At 55.9% G+C, this 20,304-nt stretch overlaps 2 protein-coding genes across 3 annotated transcripts in view; one reads left to right on the top strand and one right to left on the bottom strand.

The window, feature by feature from the left end:
• IFT140 (intraflagellar transport 140) overlaps nt 1-20,304 on the top strand; it is a 115,834-nt gene that overhangs the window by 63,396 nt on the left and 32,134 nt on the right. Inside the window, exon 19 of the mRNA XM_011966937.1 lies at nt 399-598. Within this exon, the coding sequence (XP_011822327.1) occupies nt 399-598 (200 nt within the window). The remainder of the gene's footprint in view (nt 1-398; nt 599-20,304) is intronic.
• TMEM204 (transmembrane protein 204) overlaps nt 2,922-20,304 on the bottom strand; it is a 29,639-nt gene continuing 12,256 nt past the window's right edge. For both annotated transcript variants that reach the window (XM_011966936.1, XM_011966935.1), the window contains 2 exons: nt 16,102-16,257; nt 2,922-3,718 (listed from right to left, as the gene is read on the bottom strand). In XM_011966936.1, the coding sequence (XP_011822326.1) occupies nt 3,474-3,718; nt 16,102-16,257 (401 nt within the window). In that variant the 3' untranslated portion in view covers nt 2,922-3,473. The remainder of the gene's footprint in view (nt 3,719-16,101; nt 16,258-20,304) is intronic.

Here is a 20,304-nt window from a genome sequence, read left to right as displayed (position 1 = left end):
CCCCTCTGTGCCATGCACGGCCTCACTGCCCAGGCTGAGGGCTCTCTTGAAAAACACCCATAGAGGGTACACAGCCAGTCCAGGCTGTTGTTTTGGAAAATTCTACCTGAAATCATGCTTCTGTTACTTAATTTTAAGAGAGTTTAAAAAACAAATTCATGCACGGGCAGCCTTTGCTTACCCATTATCTGAAGCCAGAGCCAAAAGCTCTGACCATTGCCGGTGACCCTAAAGGTTTTCAGTGCATCTGGCAGGGACTTGACCTGTTGCTAAATATCTGTGTCTGTCTGCGGAGAGATTTCTCCCCCATAACGGAGCTAAATCTAGAGGACGAGATCTGGGCGAGGGCTTCAGCTCTACATATGAGTTAACAAACACCTGGGTCCTTTGTCATTTAGCCAGAAGAAGCAGACAGAGAAGAGGAGATGGAGCCTGGGTGCCACCACATCCCTCAGATGGTGTCCAGGAGACCCCTGCGAGACTTCGTGGGGCTGGAGGACTGCGACAAGGCCACCCGGGACGCCATGCTCCACTTCAGCTTCTTCATCACCATCGGAGACATGGACGAAGCCTTCAAATCCATCAAGCTCATCAAAAGGTGAGGATCCCGCCCACCGGGATGTCGGGAGATGGCGCGTGCTCACGGCTCTTTCCTTTCTCCACGTCTTCCTTCTTGGTTCGCCTGTTGAAATAGTTAACTTCTCGTGAGTGCGTCGTGGTGTATTTCATCGTCTTCCCACTTGATGAAATGCTGTCCAGCTTGCGGGTGCCACGTGGGAAGCTCTCAGCCTCTGTGGCGCTGGGAGCCTCTCGGGCTGTTTAGTTGCTTCCTAGTGGAAAGTTCAGCCATTCCTAAACATCCGTAATACCCATCCCTCTGGGAATAATTGCTCCTAAACAGAAGTTTGGACAAGTAAACGCTAAAAACAGCCAGGTGGAAACACAATTACAATTGCTCTAAAAGAGGTTGTCAATCAAGAGCTGTCTGCAAGCACCTTCTTCTTCATTCTGCAGAGAATCTAGAAATCCTTTCCTCTTCACGAGAGCCTTTCACAGATCTTAATGTCCAAAGGGTAGAAAATCAAAGAAGGAAACTAAACAGGTAAAAGAAGGGTGTGGCTTTAGGTTGCCCGGAGCAAGCTCTCCGTCGATGTGCCGTGATGATGCCTGTCACACAAGTGTCCGAGAGGGTGCAGGACCCCGGCCCACTGTCCTAAAGCAGCATGGCCAATCCTTCATTCCCCATGCCAGACCTTCCACACTAGCCGTGCAGATGAGCTCTTTCCAGTTTGCACATGCACCAGACAGGCTGAGCAGCACTGCCCGGCCCTCCTTGATTGCTTTGACTTAATATAAAGGTAGTTGCAGACCATAATTGACCTTGTGGCCAGTTTAAACCTTCCATGTGGCCAGGCGCAGTGGCTCACGCCTGTAATCCCCGCACTTTGGGAGGCTGAGGCGGGTGGATCACCTGAGGTCGGGAGTTCGAGACCAGCCTGACCAACATGGAGAAACCCCATCTCTACTAAAAATACAAAATTAGCCGGGCAGTTGTGATGCGTTCCTGAAGTCCCAGCTACTCAGAAGGCTGAGGCAGGAGAATTGCTTGAACCCAGGAGGTGGAGGTTGCCGTGAGCCAAGATCAGGCCACTGTACTCCAGCCCGGGTGACAGAGTGAGACTCCGTCCAGAAGAAAACAAAACAGAACAAAAAACCAATTAATTTCAGCATATGATTGGAAACAAAAATTCCTTGTCAGAAAAAAAGTTGAGCAGGGAAGATAAAAGCCAACTATCCATGCTAGTGTGTACCGTGGACGTGAAGCTCGGATTTCCACGCTGTGTGCTGCGTGTGTCACGGACGGTCAGTCCGTAAATGCTTTCCAGTCTTTATCAGTTGAAGACCAATTCCTGGAGCAGTATGGGCCTCAAAATCCAAACTGATCCCCTCAGCTCGCTGGAAGGCCAGAAGCAGCCAAACTAAACATTTATATTAGCAGCGGGTGGCCTGGTGGCCCGGCCCCGACTGTACACATCACAGCAGTTTCTCCTTCCGGCCGATGCCAGCAGGGAGCTCTGCCTTCAGGTGGCCATGGGGCCAAGCAGTGCCGCACCGAGGCAGAGGAGGCACCAGGCCAGGCACCAGGACTGTGGTTGCAGTGTGGCTAGGCAGCCTTGGGTTCTGGGTTCTGGGGGCTGTGGGCCAGTTTTGACCCCTCAGATGCAGATGTTAGGTGTTTTCTGCCCAACTCAAGGACTTACGGCTTGTTCCTCTCTTAACAGATTTAGGACACGGGGTTGTTTGGACCCAGTGCAGCATCATGCAGGCATTTTGTAGCCCACCAAGCATTTCACTAAAGATAGGCTGAAGGTTTCTTGTTTTTGTTTTTGTTTTTTGAGACAGAGTCTCGCTGTGTTGCCCAGGCTGGAGTGTAGTGACGTGATCTCGGCTCACTGCAAGCTCCACCTCCCGGGTTCAAGCGATTTTCCTGCCTCAGCCTCCCGAGTGGCTGGGACTACAGGCACCCACCACCATGCCTGGCTAATTTTTTTTTCATATTTTCAGTAGAGACAGGGTTTCACTATGTTGACCAGGCTGATCTCGAACTCCTGACCTCATGATCCACCCGCCTCGGTCTCCCAAAGTGCTGGATTACAGGTGTGAGCCATCACACCCAGCCTGGCTGAGGGTTTTTAAGCAAATAGACTCCTTCGCTTTTATTCTACCAGTTGTTGATCAGAGAGTCTGTAAGGACTTGGGCTTCTGAGACTTGGTTGAACAGAAGTGTGGATCAGGGTGTGTATGCCTACGGGGTCTCTGAAAAGGTCGTTTTGACCCTTAGTGTGAGCCCCCAAAAAATCACAGAAAAGTGGATCAAATGTTTTTCAGCCATGTCGCAGTATAGATGGATAGAACACAAGTTATAGACAGAGTTCAGAGACTTGCATTTATTTAATTTAGGAAAGGAATCGAGCAAAACAGGCACGAACACGATTCTGTCTGAAACCATCACTAGCTGGCTATAGATTATGACTCACTCAAGGAATATTGTGAATATTTTAAGAAAATTTTCCTTATTGGTCTGCTTTACAAAGTGTAAGACATGACTGGGCTGCCCCTCTCAGCAGATGCAGAATAAATTAATCCCAAAGCAAAGCAGAGCGCAGGGCAGCCTCACGCCACCTAACCTGTGTCTCAGCTTCCAGCCTCCACCCTGAAGCACGTGTGGCCATGGAGCCGCGTTGCGCTAACCAGGAAAGCTGGGAGCAAATGAGGTTGGCCCACAGCACGTATAGACATATGACCGACATAACAGTAAACACGCACGCGTCTCACACGCATGGCACAGAGGTCACCCAGACTCATCCCGTGCCTCTGCACAAGCAGGGGAAGTGACTTGGTGGTGGAGTCCCTTGGTTTCCAGGCTTTCCATGATAGCAGGTGCACGTCGATGGAGTCCTGAGAAGGGCGACTCAGCATGGTGACTCCACGTAGTCATTGTCCAGCCCACGGCGAAAGCGCGCCGTCAGGGAGCGGCTGATGACAATCACTCGGGGCGCCATGCAGTCCTCCCTCTTGTGGAGAATGTTCCAGATGAGCATGGCTGCCGCCAGCGTGGCCAGAAGGCAGGCACCAATGTTCAGGTAGCAGGACCAGGACAGGTTGGTGTACGGGCCAATTCTGTAGAAAGTCACCAGTCCGATAACCAGGACAAAACCTGCAGATGAGAGAGAAGGGTTGAGAGGCCTTATCTGAGAGGAAGGCAGGTTCCACTCCTTCCCCAGCCCTCTGTCCTAGAGCGGGTTCCAGCCTGCTTTACCCTTCCCCAGTCCTCTGTCCTAAAGCAGGTTCTTGCTTTATGGGGCAGCCGCCCCGGTGTTGAGCCACCTTGTTTTTTTTTTTTTTTTTTTTTTTGAGACGAAGTCTCGCTCTGTCGCCCAGGCTGGAGTGCAGTGGCTGGATCTCAGCTCACTGCAACCTCTGCCTCCCGGGTTCACACCATTCTGCTGCCTCAGCCTCCTGAGTAGCTGGGACTACAGGCGCCTGCCACCACGCCCGGCTAATCTTTTTGTATTTTTAGTAGAGACGGGGTTTCTCTGTGTTAGTCAGGATGGTCTCGATCTCCTGACCTTGTGATCCACCCGCCTCGGCCTCCCAAAATGCTGGGATTACACGCGTGAGCCACCGCGCCCGGCCTGAGCCACCTTGTATTAGCCCTTCTGTGGCTCTTAGGACTTTAGGCTCTAGCGGCTGTGGAGGGGTGGTGTGTGTCTGCTTAATTCTGTCCTGGCATGCTGCTCCTGTGACCTTTCCTTCAGGTCAGCACTGATGCTTGCAACACAAACTTGGGGGGCCTTTCCTAGCCCCCCAAACTCAGCAGTAATTTTGTGTTAAATCCATCTCTGACTTTTGTAAATGCTTAATTCGTTTAAAGTGAAAGTAAAAAGATATTTTCTAAGTCTTATCTGAAAACAGGTCAGTTTGGTGCTCCTCGTGCCCAGAGCTGTGCTCCTGACAGTTTCTCGCTCTTGGCCTTTGCTTTGGGAACTGCAGATGGCCTGGCATCTGCGGCTCGGGCAGGGCAGAGATGGGGCCAGTGCCTTGTCTAGGGCTCCTTGACTATATCTGGTGTCTTCCCTCAAAGTCAGTGCTTCTCGTTCTAGACCCTCCCTACTGCCTGGCGGATTTTCCTTCCATGCTTTCCCCTCTTTCCAGAGCCTGAAACCAGAGAAGGAGAGGTGGACCATGAGCAACCCTCGGTTGGCTCAGCTTGTTCCCGTCTAGTTAGTTGCTGATACCACAGCCACTTATAATTTTATCTTTAAGGAGCTCCACAGACTTTTTTAGTTCTTACAACAGGAAAATCAGGGTTTCATGCCTGGAATCTGCCAACTAGGATAACAGGATACTGTGGCTGCACCGATGGAGCTGGGTGTCCTTATCCAGCTGGAAACATAGGCTCTGGGATGGAGAGCCATCCATGTGGCCCTGCCCCTCCTCATCGCCTACAGCCATGGGGACATGGCCACATATTGTCCTGGAGGCCATGGGGCCTCCAGCCAGCCTTTAGCCCCAGTCCCACTTCTGCCTACCCAGCACCCCTCCCTCTCTGTTACAGTGACCTGAGTGGGTCTGTTTCTTGTACCCAAAGTGCCAGAGACTCTCTGTAACTCACACTGGTCCAGATTAAACTCTCCAGCCCCCTTGCCCACGGGGGACTCGTCCATGTTTCTCCCCAGGCTCTGGCCGTGCCGAGCCCCACGGCTGTCCCTCCGCCTGGTCTGCGTGTTGACACCTGTGCGTCTGTTCACGCTGGTCTCTCCACTCCCAGCCACCTTCCCTGCATTCCTCGGGAAACCAAATCATGTCCTGCCCTGTGTGGCCCCAGCATCGAGAGAGGACGGGAGAGAAACAGACACAGGGACAGAGACACAGAGAGACAGAGACGGAGACACAGAGAGACAGATGGAGACACAGAGAGAAAGAGACCAAGAGAGATACAGAGAGACAGACACAGAGACAGATGGAGACAGAGACAGACAGAGACAGAGGCGTAGGGAAGGAGAGACAGAGCGAGAGATGGGTAACCAGCCTTGTTTTTCCTAAACACACAAGCATTATCTTCTCGTCATCACTGTACTCTCCGGAAAGTATGAATTAAGCATTTATCTATCTCCATTTTGTCCTGAACAATGACAGTGACTGGTTTCTGTGTCCATTCTTTATAATACTTCATGGAGCTTTTTATACATAGGTAGCTCCTGGATACTTCTGTTTTATTAAAAATAACATTCTAGGCAAGGCACAGTGGCTCATGCCTGTAATCCCAGCACTTTGGGAGGCTGAGACGGGTGGATCACAAGGTCAGGAGTTCAAGACCGGCCTGGCCAAGATGGTGAAACCCATCTCTACTAAAAAAACAAAAAAAAAAAAAAATTAGCGAGGCATGGTGGCACATGCCTGTAGTCCCGGCTACTCAGGAGACTGAGGCAGAGAATTGCTTGAACCCAGGAGGCAGACGTTGCAGTGAGCTGAGATCAAGCCACTGCACTCCAACCTGGGAGGTGACAGAGCAAGACTCCCTTTCAAAAAAAAAAAAAAAGCATCCTATTTGTAATGAAAACTAACAAAGGAAACTTCTGGCATTTCTACCAGTGTTGAATGTGCCCTCTGCTCACGATCGTGTGGTATCAATGCTTGTGTTACTGGGGTGAAGGAATGAGCCTGTGTTGTGTGTGATGAAAATGAGAGCACTTTGAACAGTGTCCTCTCGTGTTCACAGTGTCTAGCACTTTCTGCCGGTGGGGAATGGGTTGTGCTTGCGTCAGGGCTCAGAGGAGGTGGCCCTGGAGGCAGGGCACGCACAGTGGAGAGCTCAGGACACCTGGGACAGAGGCGAGCGGGAAGGGTGGGGTGCTCTTGGCAGGGGCAGTGGGAGCCTTGGGGAGAGTCCCGGCCCAGCAGGGGGCGATGCTGGAGGAAGGGAGGTTATGCCGGCAGCAGCTGGCCTTCATGAGGCTCCAGCCCACTGTGGCCGGAGCCTGTTTCTCCCCCTTACCAGGCTTCCTTTCTACTTGCGGGTGTTACAGAAACATGTTTAAAATCTATGTGGCCTCCAGTTCCACACATCATTCATCCAAATGGAACAGTGGAAAGGGATTGGGCCCCCCATGGCTTCCAGGGTCAACCTCCCTCACCGTCTGTGGTTGTCGTGGGGGTCAGTTTCCATACAGAGGGACCTGGAGGTACCATCATTGAGGAAGTGTGAGGGATGAGAACTCAATCCGGAGGGCTGACCCTAAGGCTTTTGGAATGGATAAGATGCACTCACTTCCTGGACTGAGCAAAATGAGAAAGGGAGAAGCACCGACTGGTGCGGCTGCAAGCGGAAGGGCTGCCTTCGCCCAGGACTGTGCTGGCGCTGGCTGCTCTGGAAGCCGCTGCTGCCCTGGGACCCGCAGCCCTACTCCCAGGAGGGCGAGTGGACGAAGCTCAGCACGGCAAGGCCCCGGGTCAGCCGCCCTCAGAGCGTAGGCAGACGTGCTCTGGACGGCCCAGCATTAGACAGTGGTCCAGTGGGGAGGAGGGGCGTGCAGGGGGATGGCGTGGACCACACAATACCAGGCGGAGGCCCGGGGACGTCACCAGGGACACACCCGGGAGGCTTCTGAGTGCACAGCTCGGCTTCACAGCGGCTTTCTAGGAAAACCTCGGGAAGAAAGCTCTAAGGAAACATGGGGCGACCAGCCTGGGGAGCACGCCCCGCAGAGTTGATCTTGCCGGGTCTGCCGGACCACACGCGTGTGGTATGGCCTCCTTTGTACGGGTAGCTCCCAACAAAGCACAGTAGAAGATTGAAGTGCCGCAGACCTTAGGCTCTTCCATGAACAAGCACGTCCCGAAGTTGGGTTCGACAGTGAGGGATGTGCTGGGTGTTTCAAGGTGTCTGCGGCTGTGCTGGGTGACCTTGCTGGGGACACTGATGCAGGCGGCCCTCCCTCCAGTGCTGCACCCTGATCTTTATCAAACTCACATCCTGTCTCCCCAGCACTCAGCACCCTTGTGGTTCCCATTGCCTTAGGATCTCCCCTGATACCTGCGGCTGCCCCTCTGCCACCTGTGGTCACACTGGCCCTTTCCACCCCTCTGAGTCACCAGGTCCACCTACTCTGGGCTTCTCCTTGCGCCACTGTCCCCAGATTGACTGGCCCCAGGGAGGAGGGGCCCCTCCTGCTTCTGATCCTTCGGGCCTCGGCTTAGAGTTGCACCTGCCCCCCCCCCCCGCCAGCTGTGGTCATTGTGTCTTTACTCATGGGTGGCTCTGGCCGCTGTCCCCCGCCATAGGGCAGGCTCCCCGGGGCCAGAACTTGCCCCATCATTGACCACAGCTTCCCAGGAGTCACTCCACAATTACTTGTTGAGTGAATCATTTGAGGAAATCAAAGTGGACATGAAACAGAATAGAATGCAGTGTGGACCTGCGGGAAAGGGCGAGGAGGGACAGCAGCCTTGGCATTTTAGTGACCAACACCCCTCAGAGGGACAGGACCCTTTGGCCAGATCACATGGATGCCGCTACACTGGTGCCTTCGAATGCTCACGGAGGGGCACCATGATTCCCAAGGACCCGCTGGCATCGGCTACGTGGCCCTGTACTTAGCAGGCCTGTTCAGCCGCCACTGGCATGCCGGGGACCACACTAGGGTTAGCATCAGCCACAGAGACGGCTAGGGCACTCTTGACTTGTCCTTGGGGGACTGGCATTCCTTTTAGAGAGATGGGGAAGTCATTAATCTCGTTGTCCCCAGAGGGTGGCATTTGGCAGGTCCTCGCCCTACCTGGAGGGTCAAGCTTGTGGGGAAGGCTCTCCAGACTCTCAGTTAGAAGTGGAAAGACCAAACCATGGAGGAAACCACAGAGCGGGCGGCAGGACTGGGTGCGGCCTCCTGCCCCGAGGCAGCCTGGGAAACCACAGAGCAGGCGGCAGGACCGAGTGCGGCCTCCTGCCCTGAGGCAGTAATCAAGGTGGCAGATCAGGTGTAAACAACAAGCCTAACAGGCAGGGACCATCACAAAGCAGGAGGGAGCAGGGCAGGCCCCACCCCAGAGTCATGAGTCTAGAAAGCTGTTTCTTGAAACTCCAGCAACAAGTGGCCGGGCGCCGTGCCTCACGCCTGTAATCCTACCACTTAGGGAGGCCGAGGCGGCGGATCACCTGAGGTCAGGAGTTCCAGACCAGCCTGGCCAACATGGTGAAACCGCATGTCTACTAAAGGTACAAAAATTAGCCAGGTGTGGTAGCGGGTGCCTGTAATCCCAGCTACTCAAGAGGCTGAGGCAGGAGAATCGCTGGAACCCGGGAGGTGGAGCTTGTGGTGAGCCGAGACTGCCACTGCACTCCAGCCTAGGCAACAGGAGCGAAACTCCGTCTAAAAATAAAAATAAAAATAAAAAAATAAAGAAAAGCACCCAAGGTGCGTCTGGAGCCGTGTTCTGGGAGGCCAGTTCTGGGAGCCGCACTTCGCTCGCTGGTGGGAGCCACATTCTGGGAGTCCAGTCTGGGAGCTGCGTTCTGGGAGCCATATTCTAGGAGCTGCGCTTTGCTCGCTGGTGGCACAGCTCCAGGGCTGGAGCTTACTTGGCATATTTATCACCACAGAAGCAGAAGGGAAAATTCTACATCTGTACCTTGTGTGAAAAAAAGGCTAAAATTTTGCATTTACTTGACTTCTGTGTGAAGACCAGTGTCAGCTTTTGTTTGTCTTTGGTTCCGTTTAGAGCACATCTAGATAGAGAGGGGTTTGTAAGGTTAGAACCATGCTCTCGGTCACCAGTAAGACCCGGAGGCGCCACCAGGCCCCAGACCTCATGAACCTGAGCAGCCCTAGGCATGCTGTGAAAAGGGGACATTGCCCTCGTCCTAGCACCAGAGCAGGCAGGGGCACCACTGCTGGAGAGCGCCGGTGGCTCCTGCGGAGGACGGTGGTCCTGATCCTGCCCTGACGGAGAAAAGTTTATGTCATGAACACATGCTTGGCGTGAGGGAACCTTCCATGTGTTCCACGTGTCAGCAGTAAAAAGCTAACAAATACACGGAAATGCAGAGGCGCCTGTAGCCACACACCTCACTGCACTGCTCTAACCTTGGCCTCCAGACGCTGGTAAGAAGGTGACTGAGTCAGCTGCATCATCACACGGTGCTGTGGATGCTGTTCCGAAGTCAAGTTAGCCTTTTACTGCTGTCCTTTCCACTTCCCTACGTGGGGGGTAGGAAGGGGTGGAAGGAGACAGGGCTGGGGCTGGCCCTAAACCTTTGAGTTTTCCTTTCTCACACCGTCTTTATTAAGATTCCCTCTGTCCTCATTGTCCTGTTTCCTGAAGAATTTTCCCCCAAAACTTTTCAATGATGTTCATCAGTTTGTCTAGAAACAAATGTAAGGGAAGAGTTTTAGCAAACACGAGATTCTGCCCATGGAATCAATTCCATTTCATGAAGTTGTGTTGCCAAAGCAAACAGCCTCTTCCTGTGAGCCGCCCGGACGGTGTGAATTACAGCTCCGCGGCCTAGCCAGCCTTTCCCCTCTCCCTTCCTTCCTGCGGCTTCTTGGGGCTTCAGCTTCTGTCACAGGCCTTCCTTTTGGAATGGCTGTCACACAGGCACGCAGGTGGCAGAGTGGAAAGACCCCGGGGCTGACCCCGATGCTCTTCGGACAGCTGCAGAGCTGGCAAACTGGGTGCACTTGGCTCTAAAGAGAATCTGCGGAGCAGACGGCTGCCTGGCCACCTCAAGGCCCTGGTGGGGGCTGGAGTTTCCCACCTGTGAGCAACAAGATGACAGTGACCCAAACGATCCTCTCTAGAGGGAGAGGCCCTGGGAGGGAAGAACGAGAGGCTCCAAAGCTCTCAACAGCCACAGTTGGAAGAGAAAGAAGAGATGAAGGGAACACAAACTGATGCCTGGGGAGTGGGCACCAAAGACAGGCAAGTGAGCTATGCAGACCAGGCTGACTGCAGCGGCCCACGCCTTCACCCTAGCACTTTGAGAGGCTAAAGCAGGAGGATCACTTGAGCCCAGGCGTGTGAGACCAGCCTGGGCAACATGGCAAGACCCCAATCTATGCTTTAAGAAATAAATAGATGATTTGCCAGGCGCAATGACTCATGCCTGTAATCCCAGCGCTGTGGGAGGCCGAGGCGGGCGGATCACCTGAGGTCAGGAGTTCGAGAACAGCCTGGCCAACATGGTGAAACCCCGTCTCTACCAAAAATACAAAATTAGCTGGGCATGGTGGCTCATGCCTGTAGTCCCAGCTAATCGGGAGGCTGAGGTAGGAGAATCACTTGAACCTGGGAAGCGGAACTTAATATTGAACCCAGATTGCACCACTGAACTCCAGGCTGCGCATTGGAGTGAAACCTGTCTCAAATAAATAAATAATTCCGACCAAACAAAGAACCAGGTTATTGTAAATAACAGGAAAGTGTATATTTCCATGAGAAGATTCCCAAGTCTAGGAAAACAGCAGACTTTCTCACCAGCGAGCAGGATTCCAGGTCAGTGACTGACTGTCAACCCTGCTGACCGTTTAAGGACTGATAAAGTCAATGTCTCCAGGAAAACCTGAATGCCATTGTGAAGGCAGTTCAGAATAAAACACCAACAGCTGACTTCTACACGGCAGCTTCTCAGCATGTCATGGGGCATCGGGATGGACCAGTGCCATCCAGGGTGCCCTTTCTAGTGTCCTTCTGGTGCCCCGATGTCATGTTCGGGGAATTTGGGGTTATATGCCACCATTTTCCAAAAAGGATCGGAAGTCATTTATACAAATTACAAGGTAATGCGGAGTCGGGGGGAGGAGGGATTGTTTCGAGGAAGAAGCAGGCGAGAACCCATCTCTCTGGCAACAGAACACGGAGAAACCCAGCTAAGCCCAGCATTCTTACAGCAGAGATGCCACAGGTTCCCACACGGACGCAGGGAGTGTCATGTGAGCACCGACTGGGGGACGGTGGGGACTTCACTGGCTTCACCCCAGTGTGTGGCCATGACCTCCTCATGCTGGCCCTGGTAAGACAGCAGCTGCTCTGGGCTCCAGCGATGGCTGAGGAGTTGCCCTTTGAAGATTCAACCCAAGTACAGAGCTCTGCAGGGCTGCTAGATCGAACCACCGCAAAGAATTCTCTTCAGGCTCAGGACAGGACAGGACAGGACAGCAGACCCTGAGGCCCAGGCCCCGTGTGAAAGCCAGAGCTGCGGGCGGGAGGGCCCTGCTCCGTGAATCGATCCTGGCGGCGTTCTTGCCAAGGGGACAGTTTGCCCCCCGGAGGGGGACAGGCCTAGGTGGGGGTCACAGGTGCTGCACCAGGGAGCATGTGGGCTGCGCTTCAGGCCTGAAGCTTCTCACCGTGCGTGTTACCCAGCAGGGCTTCAGAGAGACGCTGGAAAAACAGCTGCGAGCATTGCTGACGATGGCACATCTGTGGGCTGGAGTGGTCACTCTCCACTGCACAGATCACACCAGGGGAAGGGGGGCTCATCCAGGGACTCACGGCTGACCAGGGGCAGAGCCAGGAGCAGAATCCAGGCCACCTGCTCTGGGCTCCCGCAGAACCAGCCAGCGCTCCAGCCGGGAAACACCTGAGGCCTCGGGGCATCCTCAGGTACCTGATTGTGCCAGGGAGCCTCCCGGCCTAGGCTGCCTGCAGAAGTCGCCCTCAGCCTTGTGCTGCTCAGGCATCAGGTGCCAGGGTCACGCCGTGGCCGCAGCCATCAGAGACCGTAATGACCTTTTACCTTCCATTGGCCACTTGCCCTGACCCCCTTCAATACTCCTTTCCCTCTCTGCCCGTGCCTGTCTGCACAAATCAACAAGACCACAGACCGTGAAAGAACAGAGGGGCAGTGCAGAGAGAAGAGGCCACGAGGAGGAGGGGGAGAGTCAAGGGGTCTGTGGAGTGAGCAGAACACAAGCTCTGAATAGGACGCCAGGGGTGGTGGCCACCAAGCCAGGACAGTGGGCTCCCTCAGCTACCCTCTCTGGGTGTCAGAGCAGGGAAGAGGGAGCCTGAGGGGTGAGGAGGGTGGCCCCTTTGCAGACCCGGGCGCCATGCTGAGCGTGGCACTGGCCCAGAAACATTTACGGAGTGAGAGCAAAAGCACAGCCCTGTCACCTCTCTCTCGAGCTGACGAGCAGCCCTCCTTTCAGCGTGTTGCACTCTGGCTTTCGAGGGTGTTCCAGCCTCCCCATTATTCCATGTACTTTTCCTCCTTTCATGAGCATCTTCTCTCCTCACTGCCCGCCCCACCTCTGCCAAGCCCTGAGATCGAGGTTCACTTGCATAACAGGTAATAGCAGGCGTTTCCTTGTCCTGTGACAGGACATCCTGGCGCCCTTCAGTCTCTCCCTGACTGTTTAAAACAGACGCGAGCACAGGAAAAAAACCCGACTCTAAAATTAGCAGCATGATAGAAGAAAGGCACATAGCTACTCTCTGTCCTGTTTGTCAATGAAACAAGTCTAAACAGGGCCAAAATGCATTTCCTTTTTGGGCAAAACAGACCTGTTAGGGGTGATGGTTGGACACTGAGGGGGAGAGGCGGCCTGTGGGGACAGGAGAAGCCGCCAGAACGCCAAGGGCCCTCTCGGTGCTGCTGGCCCTCGCCCTGGTGCCCGCTGTTCTGGCGGTTGTTGAACAGAACCTGGTCCAACCTTGTCAGAAGTTGTGCTGGAGCACAGTCCCTCCCCCGCCACCACCCCTCCTGACCAGGAGAGGCCTGAGAAAGCCTCCAGCCCGTCCCCCGGGAGTGCTGCAGGGCAGCTCAGTGTGGTCCGTCAGGCTGCTTGCCCCCATGTGTGAGTTTTTAAAATAAATTTGGAAACACTATCTTGTCCTGAAATAATATTTTGTAGGAAGTAAGCTGTCATTTTCGACATGCCAAATCCACAGTAGTCCTAATCATTCTAAACAAGAGTTTCAAGGAGATTTATTAAGAAATGCAGTGATCTGGGCCGGGCGCAGTGGCTCATGCCTGTAATCCCAGCACTTTGGGAGGCCGAGGCGGACGGATCACGAGGTCAGGAGATCGAGACCATCCTGGCTAACATGGTGAAACCCCGTCTCTACTAAAAATACAAAAAATTAGCCAGGCGTGGTGGCAAGTGCCTGTAGTCCCAGCTACTCGGGAGGCTGAGGCAGGAGAATGGTGTGAACCAAGGAGGCAGAGGTTGCAGTGAGCAGAGATCTGGCCACTGCACTCCAGCCTGGGCAACAGAGCGAGACTCCATCTCAAAAAAAGAAAAGAAAGAAAAAGAAATGCAGTGATCTGGCTGGGCGCAGTGGCACACGTCTGTAATTCCAGCACTTTGGGAGGCTAAGGCAGGTGGATCACCTGAGGTCAGGAGTTCGAGACCAGCCAGACCAACAATGGTGAAACCCCATCTCTACTAAAAACACAAAAAGTAGCGGAGCATGGTGGCGCATGCCTGTAATCCCAGCTACACGAGAGGCTGAGGCAGGAGAATCACTTGAACCCAGGAGGCAGACGTTGCAGTGAGCAGAGATTGCGCCACTGCACTCCAGCCTGGCCAACAGAGCAAGACTCCATCTCAAAAAAAAAAAAAAAAAGAAATGTAGTGATCCATTGGGTTATCCTACTCGAAGGAGTTATTTTCAGAATCAAAAACTATTGCTTTTGCTTTCTGTATACCACTAAAATATCTTTATTCTGACCCAGCATTTCCAATTACATTTTCAAAATCTTCCATTTCCTTCTTTAAGCCACGGGGTTGCCACTCTCTGCACGCGGTGGAGATTGGCCATTTCAGTGAGACAGGAAAACCACTTCTCTGTTTTATGGCCCTCGGGTCAGCAGAGGGCCCCGTGGGAGCTTTCCTAGCCTGGGCACCTCGTTGAGAGTCTCGTGTTTTCCCTGCAGTCATGCAGGAGGGGAGGAGGCAGAGTCAGTCCTCTGTCCCACGTCCGTGTCTCGTTCGTTCTTACAATCAGCTGGGTGGGGGCAGAAATTGCCCTTTTCGAAATTGGGCACGCGGAGGCTTATGTTAGCTCAGTAATCTGCCCGACCCCATGTCGATGGTGATGGAAACAAGATACAGCTTCAGTTCCGGGCTCCACGCCCTGTGCTCTTCCACTGAAGCCTGGAGGCACCCTCCCTTCCCACCCTGTCCACCAGGGGAAGTGACTTGTCCAGGGCCACACCATGCTATCACACCATGCTATTAATAGCGCCCAGAGAGCCGGCCTGACTCGCCCGGGGCACTTTCCAGCGCAGGAATACCTGCCCCCACAGTCTGTCAGCCTCATTCTGGAAATTGTATTTCTTAAGAAAGATAAGGGCCCAGGATCGTTATTCCTAGAATGATTCACTCTGGACTTCCTGCCACTTCCTCTGTGGGAGCTGCAGGGCAGCCTGCAGAATGCCACACTGGCCCGAGGAGGAGGAGGAGGTGCGGGCAGCTCCGTGCTGGCCACGCTCAGCCATGGGCTGACATGCTCGCTTTCTTTGTGTCCCTGTCTCTGCGGTCACCAGGCTGACTTGTCCCAGTGAACAGCAGGAGACCTGAGCCTGCCCCAGGTGCCCGCGGTCCTCACACCTCTCAATCAGCCACGGAAGACCAGCAGAGCCCCTCGGGTCGCTGGGGGTCATGGCTGGACACTGCTGTGGCTCCACCACTTGTCTAGAACGCCGCAGGACCGTTCCATAGGTCATTTACGACGACCTCATCACTGTCACCCTCTATGACGCCAGATCTTCTCAAGCTCTGTCCCAGGGCGTTGGGTCTAGAGCGTTGAGAGGAGGCTCTGAGCAGCGATGGCCCCCTTGCCTGCAAGGCCGGGCCTCCTCCCCCACTCGCATGGCAACTTGGGGAAGCCAGGGTCCTCGTGATGGTCCTGCCATCTGCATCTGTGTCCGAGCCAGGCACATGGCGTGTGCTTGTGCAGGCCCCTCACTATCGGCTCAGGCCATGTGGAACATGCTAGCGTGTTCTCCTCACTCTGTCTTGTCCCGCTCATGGAAAGGGCCTGCGCTGACCCCAGGCGGGTCCTAGGAAGCTGCGTTTATAACAGAGCACGGGCCTTGGCCTCCCTAGGCCTGATCTGCTCTAGGCCTCTTAGCTGGGAAGGGGCACAGGGCAGGGCCAGGCGTGGGCCCTTCTGCCTCTGCCCAGGGGCTGTTCCCCGCCAGCTGCCTCAGCATTGAGGAAGGGGCAGGACCCAGGCCACCCCATGTGGGCTGCAGAAGGGCCAGTCAGCAGTCAGACCCCACAGACTCAGGAAAGCAAAGTGCCTCGGCCTTTAAAGTGGAAAAGGGCATGACAGACATGCCAGGCCGCGCCAGGTGGTGGCAGCCTCCCTGCTCCTTGGCCTGGGTGTGCTTCTGTCATTCATCATTCTTGCCCACAGCAGCCCGTGGAGAGGGAGGATGCCCCGTGGGGCTTCTCAGTGGTCTGTGGCCACACATTGAGAGGTATGGCCTGCAGCTTCCCCCCAGGCCACCCAAGGCCCCAGAACCCTCCTGTGACACCAGAAGGCCACAGGGGGCAAGGACGTGGTGGCCCCGCCCGCCCGGGTACTTACTTGCTAGTTGGAACGCGGCGGCCATGGCCTCCTCCCAGCACGGGGCGTCGGGTGACAGCAGGGGCAGGCCCACCAGCCCCAGGATGAAAGTGAGCTGGCCTGCGGTGAGCGCGGCCGTGGCCACCAGGTTGCAGGCACGCATCATGTCGAACTGCACTGTAGGCCAAGAACAGAGAGACAGTGGTGAGCGCAGGTGGGCTCCAGAGGCCACGCCAGCCGTCACACCACTTTCACGGTCTGTGTTTGCCTTGGAAAGGACAGTCGGCACGGGCCGTGCCTCCTCTGGGCAGAGCCTTCTGGAAGCATCACGCCCTCCCCCTCACCTGCCTGCAAGCCCTGGGTCTTCCTGATCAGAAGGGTGCATCCCAGCCGCCAGGCCTGGCTGCAGTGGTCGTATCACTGCAGGGACGGGCGCTACGCTGCTGTTTCTGTCTTCCTGAGACAGCTGCTCCTCCCTGCTTGACTTGACCCTTGAAGACGATAGCATAGGGGTGGAGGTGGGAAGGGGAAGCCCCACCAGCAACACCGGCTTCCCTGTCTGCCTCACAGGCCCCTCACTAAACTCACAGCATCCAAGACAAGGGTGCTGCCTGACCAGAGCCTCCGTGGGGGGCCAGCTCCTCAGGACTGCTGTCCTGCGTGGTCAGTTTCCCGACCCCCAAGCGGCCCATGGTTGTGTTTCCTCCTCCCAGCAGCTGGGGGACTTGGGCCCAAGGAGAAGCCCCTCTTCTGGGCCCCTCATAACCAGCAAGGAGCTGAGCAGGGGTCGCACATGGGTCTGAACCAGTGCCCCCCACCTGACCCTCTCACCCCCTGGGGCCCGGGCACCCCCACCCCATACACCTCCTGCCACAAATCCTTCACTCAGCGGCTAAAGTCAGGACCTGCTTCCCCACTCACAGTAGGTCTGCGCCTAGCCTTCTCTGTCCCCCACCTATACCCTGGTTGCAGGAGCCAGGCAGGCAGGGCATATGGACGCGTGGTCAGGGGAAGACGGAGCCTTCTGTGGGTGAACCTTAGAGGGAGGTGCATTTGTTGCCCTCGGGGACCAGGGCTTGTCACATTTCTGTAGCAGAGAAATGTTCTCCCACAAATAAAACCTTACACAGAGGCCCAAATGAGGTGATGGTGAAGCAGTGTGTTCCCAGGCCCCCGCGTGCTGCAGAGCAAATAGTGTGTGTGCTGATGGACACTCAGCCCAGAGTCAGGGGCTGCACGTGAAACAACAGCCCCACGGAGTCCCCAGCCTGTCATCGCCGTGCCTTGTTTTCGATTGAACAATATTTGGGAAATTCAATTCCCAAAGCTAAGTCGTTGCAAACAGTTGCACCTTTTTAAACGGCTTGCCTTGAAATTTCAGGGCATCTTCAGGTAATGATGCAGGAGTCTAAGAGGGAAGCAGCCTCGCCAGTCAGGAGCAGGTCCCCGTGCCTGCATCCATCACAGACACCAGAATCCCTCAGGAGCGGGTCCCCGTGTCCGCATCCATCACAGACACGAGAATCGCTCAGGAGCGGGTCCCCGTGCCCGCATCCATCACAGGCACCAGAATCGCTCAGGAGCGGGTCCCCGTGCCCGCATCCATCACAGGCACCCGAATCGCTCAGGAGCAGGTCCCCGTGCCCATATCCATCACAGGCACCCGAATCGCTCAGGAGCGGGTCCCTGTGCCTGCATCCATCACAGACACCAGAATCGAGGGAGCAGCAGAATCTCCCAAGAGTCCTGAAGGTGCTGGCCTCTAGGGTGACTGCTGTGTGTCCTGGGCGGAGGCTGAGAGGGGAATGGGGAGATCCTCAAGCTGCCTCCTCAGAGTGTGCCTGTGGGAAGCCAGCCCGGCAGGGGAGGCTGTCGAGGTTCACGCATGCACGGGGCAGGCACGCTGGCATCAAGGCTCGGGGTGGGGGAAGGGGTACGGGCTGCTTTACTTCACGAGTGTTTACGTGGTTAGAAGTATCCGTTGGAACCACTGTAGGGGGTATTAGCAGTTCCACGTGGTTCAACCTCAACATTTATTGAAATGCAGTCTGGCTTCACAGAATAACCTCAAAGCTCCAGAGCCGAGGCATCTGCTTCCCAGCTGGCCCTGGCTCCCGGGCGCTGCCCAGCACTCACATCCCACCCTGGCTCCCGGCTGAGCTGGTGTCTGGGATGGTCTGTCTAGGCTTTCGGCATCCCAGTGTCCCTGGAGGCGCACTGCTCCTCGCCACGGAGGGCCCCCATCCTACCCACTGTATTTCAGGCTGCTTCCCTCCGCAGCACCCCCTCCTGTCACTCAGGGCGGAGGGAGCTCTCCTTCCTGGGTGCCAGGCTTTTCCAGCGTGCCCGCTACAGCCTGGGCGGCACCCCCAGCCCTGAGGCCTCCAGGGCATGAGGGCACTGCACAGGAAGTGGAGGCATGGAGGACCCTGGGGCACGGGGGCCCCCAGGCTGCTAAGGAGTCTGAGCAGCTGGTACGTGGCACCATGAGCCTTCCGCCAGCAAGGGGGAGAGCCAAACGTGCTGCCAGCCCGTGGACAGGCGGGCACTACTGACAGGGCAGTGGGAAGCGGCAGCGGCTTCTCACTCATTTTTCTCGCAGCAAAACAGACGCCCCAGTGAGCGTCGCTGCCACGTAACTGAGAGCTCACGTTCTTTCATCTTCAAAGTAACTGCAGAGTTAGAAACCATAGCACTCCCGCAAGGTTCTCTCAAAAGAAGAAACAGACGCGGGGGCTGAGAGCCAGCCTGGTGGCCAAGGGTCCCCCGTAGGGAGAGCGGGAAAGCCTGGCAGCAGGTGAGGATCTAGCTCAGCGTGGGCACAGGCAGCCGTGGGGCCAGAGTGCTTGGAGGAAGGGGCAGAGCCCAGAGCACTGGAAATGCCAGAGGACGGCAGAGATGTGCTTGACCTCAACCTGGCACCGTGTGGCTTGCTGAGGCCTGAGGCGTGGGGTGGCATTGGCACTGTGTGGCTTGCTGGGGCCCAAGGCATGGGGCGACGTTGGCACCGTGTGGCTTAGTGAGGTCTGAGGTGTGGGGCAATGTTGGTACTGTGCGACTTGGTGAGGCCCAAGGCGAGGGGCGGCGTGGCACTGTGCAGCTTGGTGAGGCCTGAGGTGTGGGGTGCCTTTGCCCTGGGTTTCTTACCTGCCCCAGGGCCTCTGCAGGTGGGACCAGCAGGAGCCAGGGTTTAGGCAGACACTGCCCCGGCAGACTGGCAGGACTTTCCTGACTGCTCCCGCGGGCTCCACAGCCAGCCCCGACCAGTGACCATGTGCAGCCTGCAGGGACCGGAATGAGGCCTGCATTTTGAGGGCATCCTGTCGACGCGTTAGGGATGTGTGTGAGCTCTGGAGGCCCCTTCCAGCGGGATCTGTGGCACGGTGCTGTGCCATCTTTGCTCTTAACTGTCTTGGCAATGCTTTCCGTCCAGAAGCCTCTGCTTCTCTAAACATTGCAAAATGAGGGAGGCACTAAAACATCAAGCAGGTTATGTTTGAGAGTGCAGCAGCTCAGATTCCTGGCCCAGGGCTCTGAGCTCTGCCGTGGAGGGGAGGAAAGACCGGAATGAAGGGGGAGGAGGGGTACAGGGCTGCCCCGGGAGGGGCATAGCCCGGAATGGCATGACCGAGGTGGGCCTGAGCACGAGGCACAGCTGCACGCGTAGTTGTGAGGCTGAGTGACCGAGGCTCCTGGGAGCTGGGCATGTGCAGACGCACCCCTGACCTGTCCTCCCGCCCTCAGCCCCTGGCCTCCCAGCCTTCCTTCCTGGCAGCCCCAGGCACACAGCCCTGTGCCACACACCATGGCAGGGGCTCTGTGCAGCAGCCACGCCCCACAAGCCACTGTGCAGCCTCCGAGTCCCCAGGGTACGTGGCTCACCACAGTGGTACCCACAGACCCACCGCCCTGCCAGGAAGGAGGCACTCCTGACCGAGCCTTCCTGTCTGAGCCACGCTCCCGCCTGCCCCAAGAAAGCTGTTTAGAGCTGCCGTTCACAGCTCGGGCGTGTTACAGGTTCCTGTGGTGCTGCCTGTGTGTGTGGCCCCACGTGGTGGCCTCTGACTTTTAAAGATGTTGGTGAGAACGTGGTTCATCTGGGTCCTGGCTGAGCAGGGTTGAAGCCCGGGAGCTCTGTCCTCCAGCTGTACTCAGGCAGGGTCTCACGTGCCCATTTGATGTGTGGCGGGGCGTGCGTGGTGACGGAGACACGTGGAGCCACCG

The sequence above is a fragment of the Mandrillus leucophaeus genome, unplaced genomic scaffold (genome assembly GCF_000951045.1).
Source record: "Mandrillus leucophaeus isolate KB7577 unplaced genomic scaffold, Mleu.le_1.0 Scaffold78, whole genome shotgun sequence".
NCBI classification, from domain to species: domain Eukaryota; kingdom Metazoa; phylum Chordata; class Mammalia; order Primates; family Cercopithecidae; genus Mandrillus; species Mandrillus leucophaeus.
This window is presented reverse-complemented; position numbering and strand designations above follow the sequence as displayed.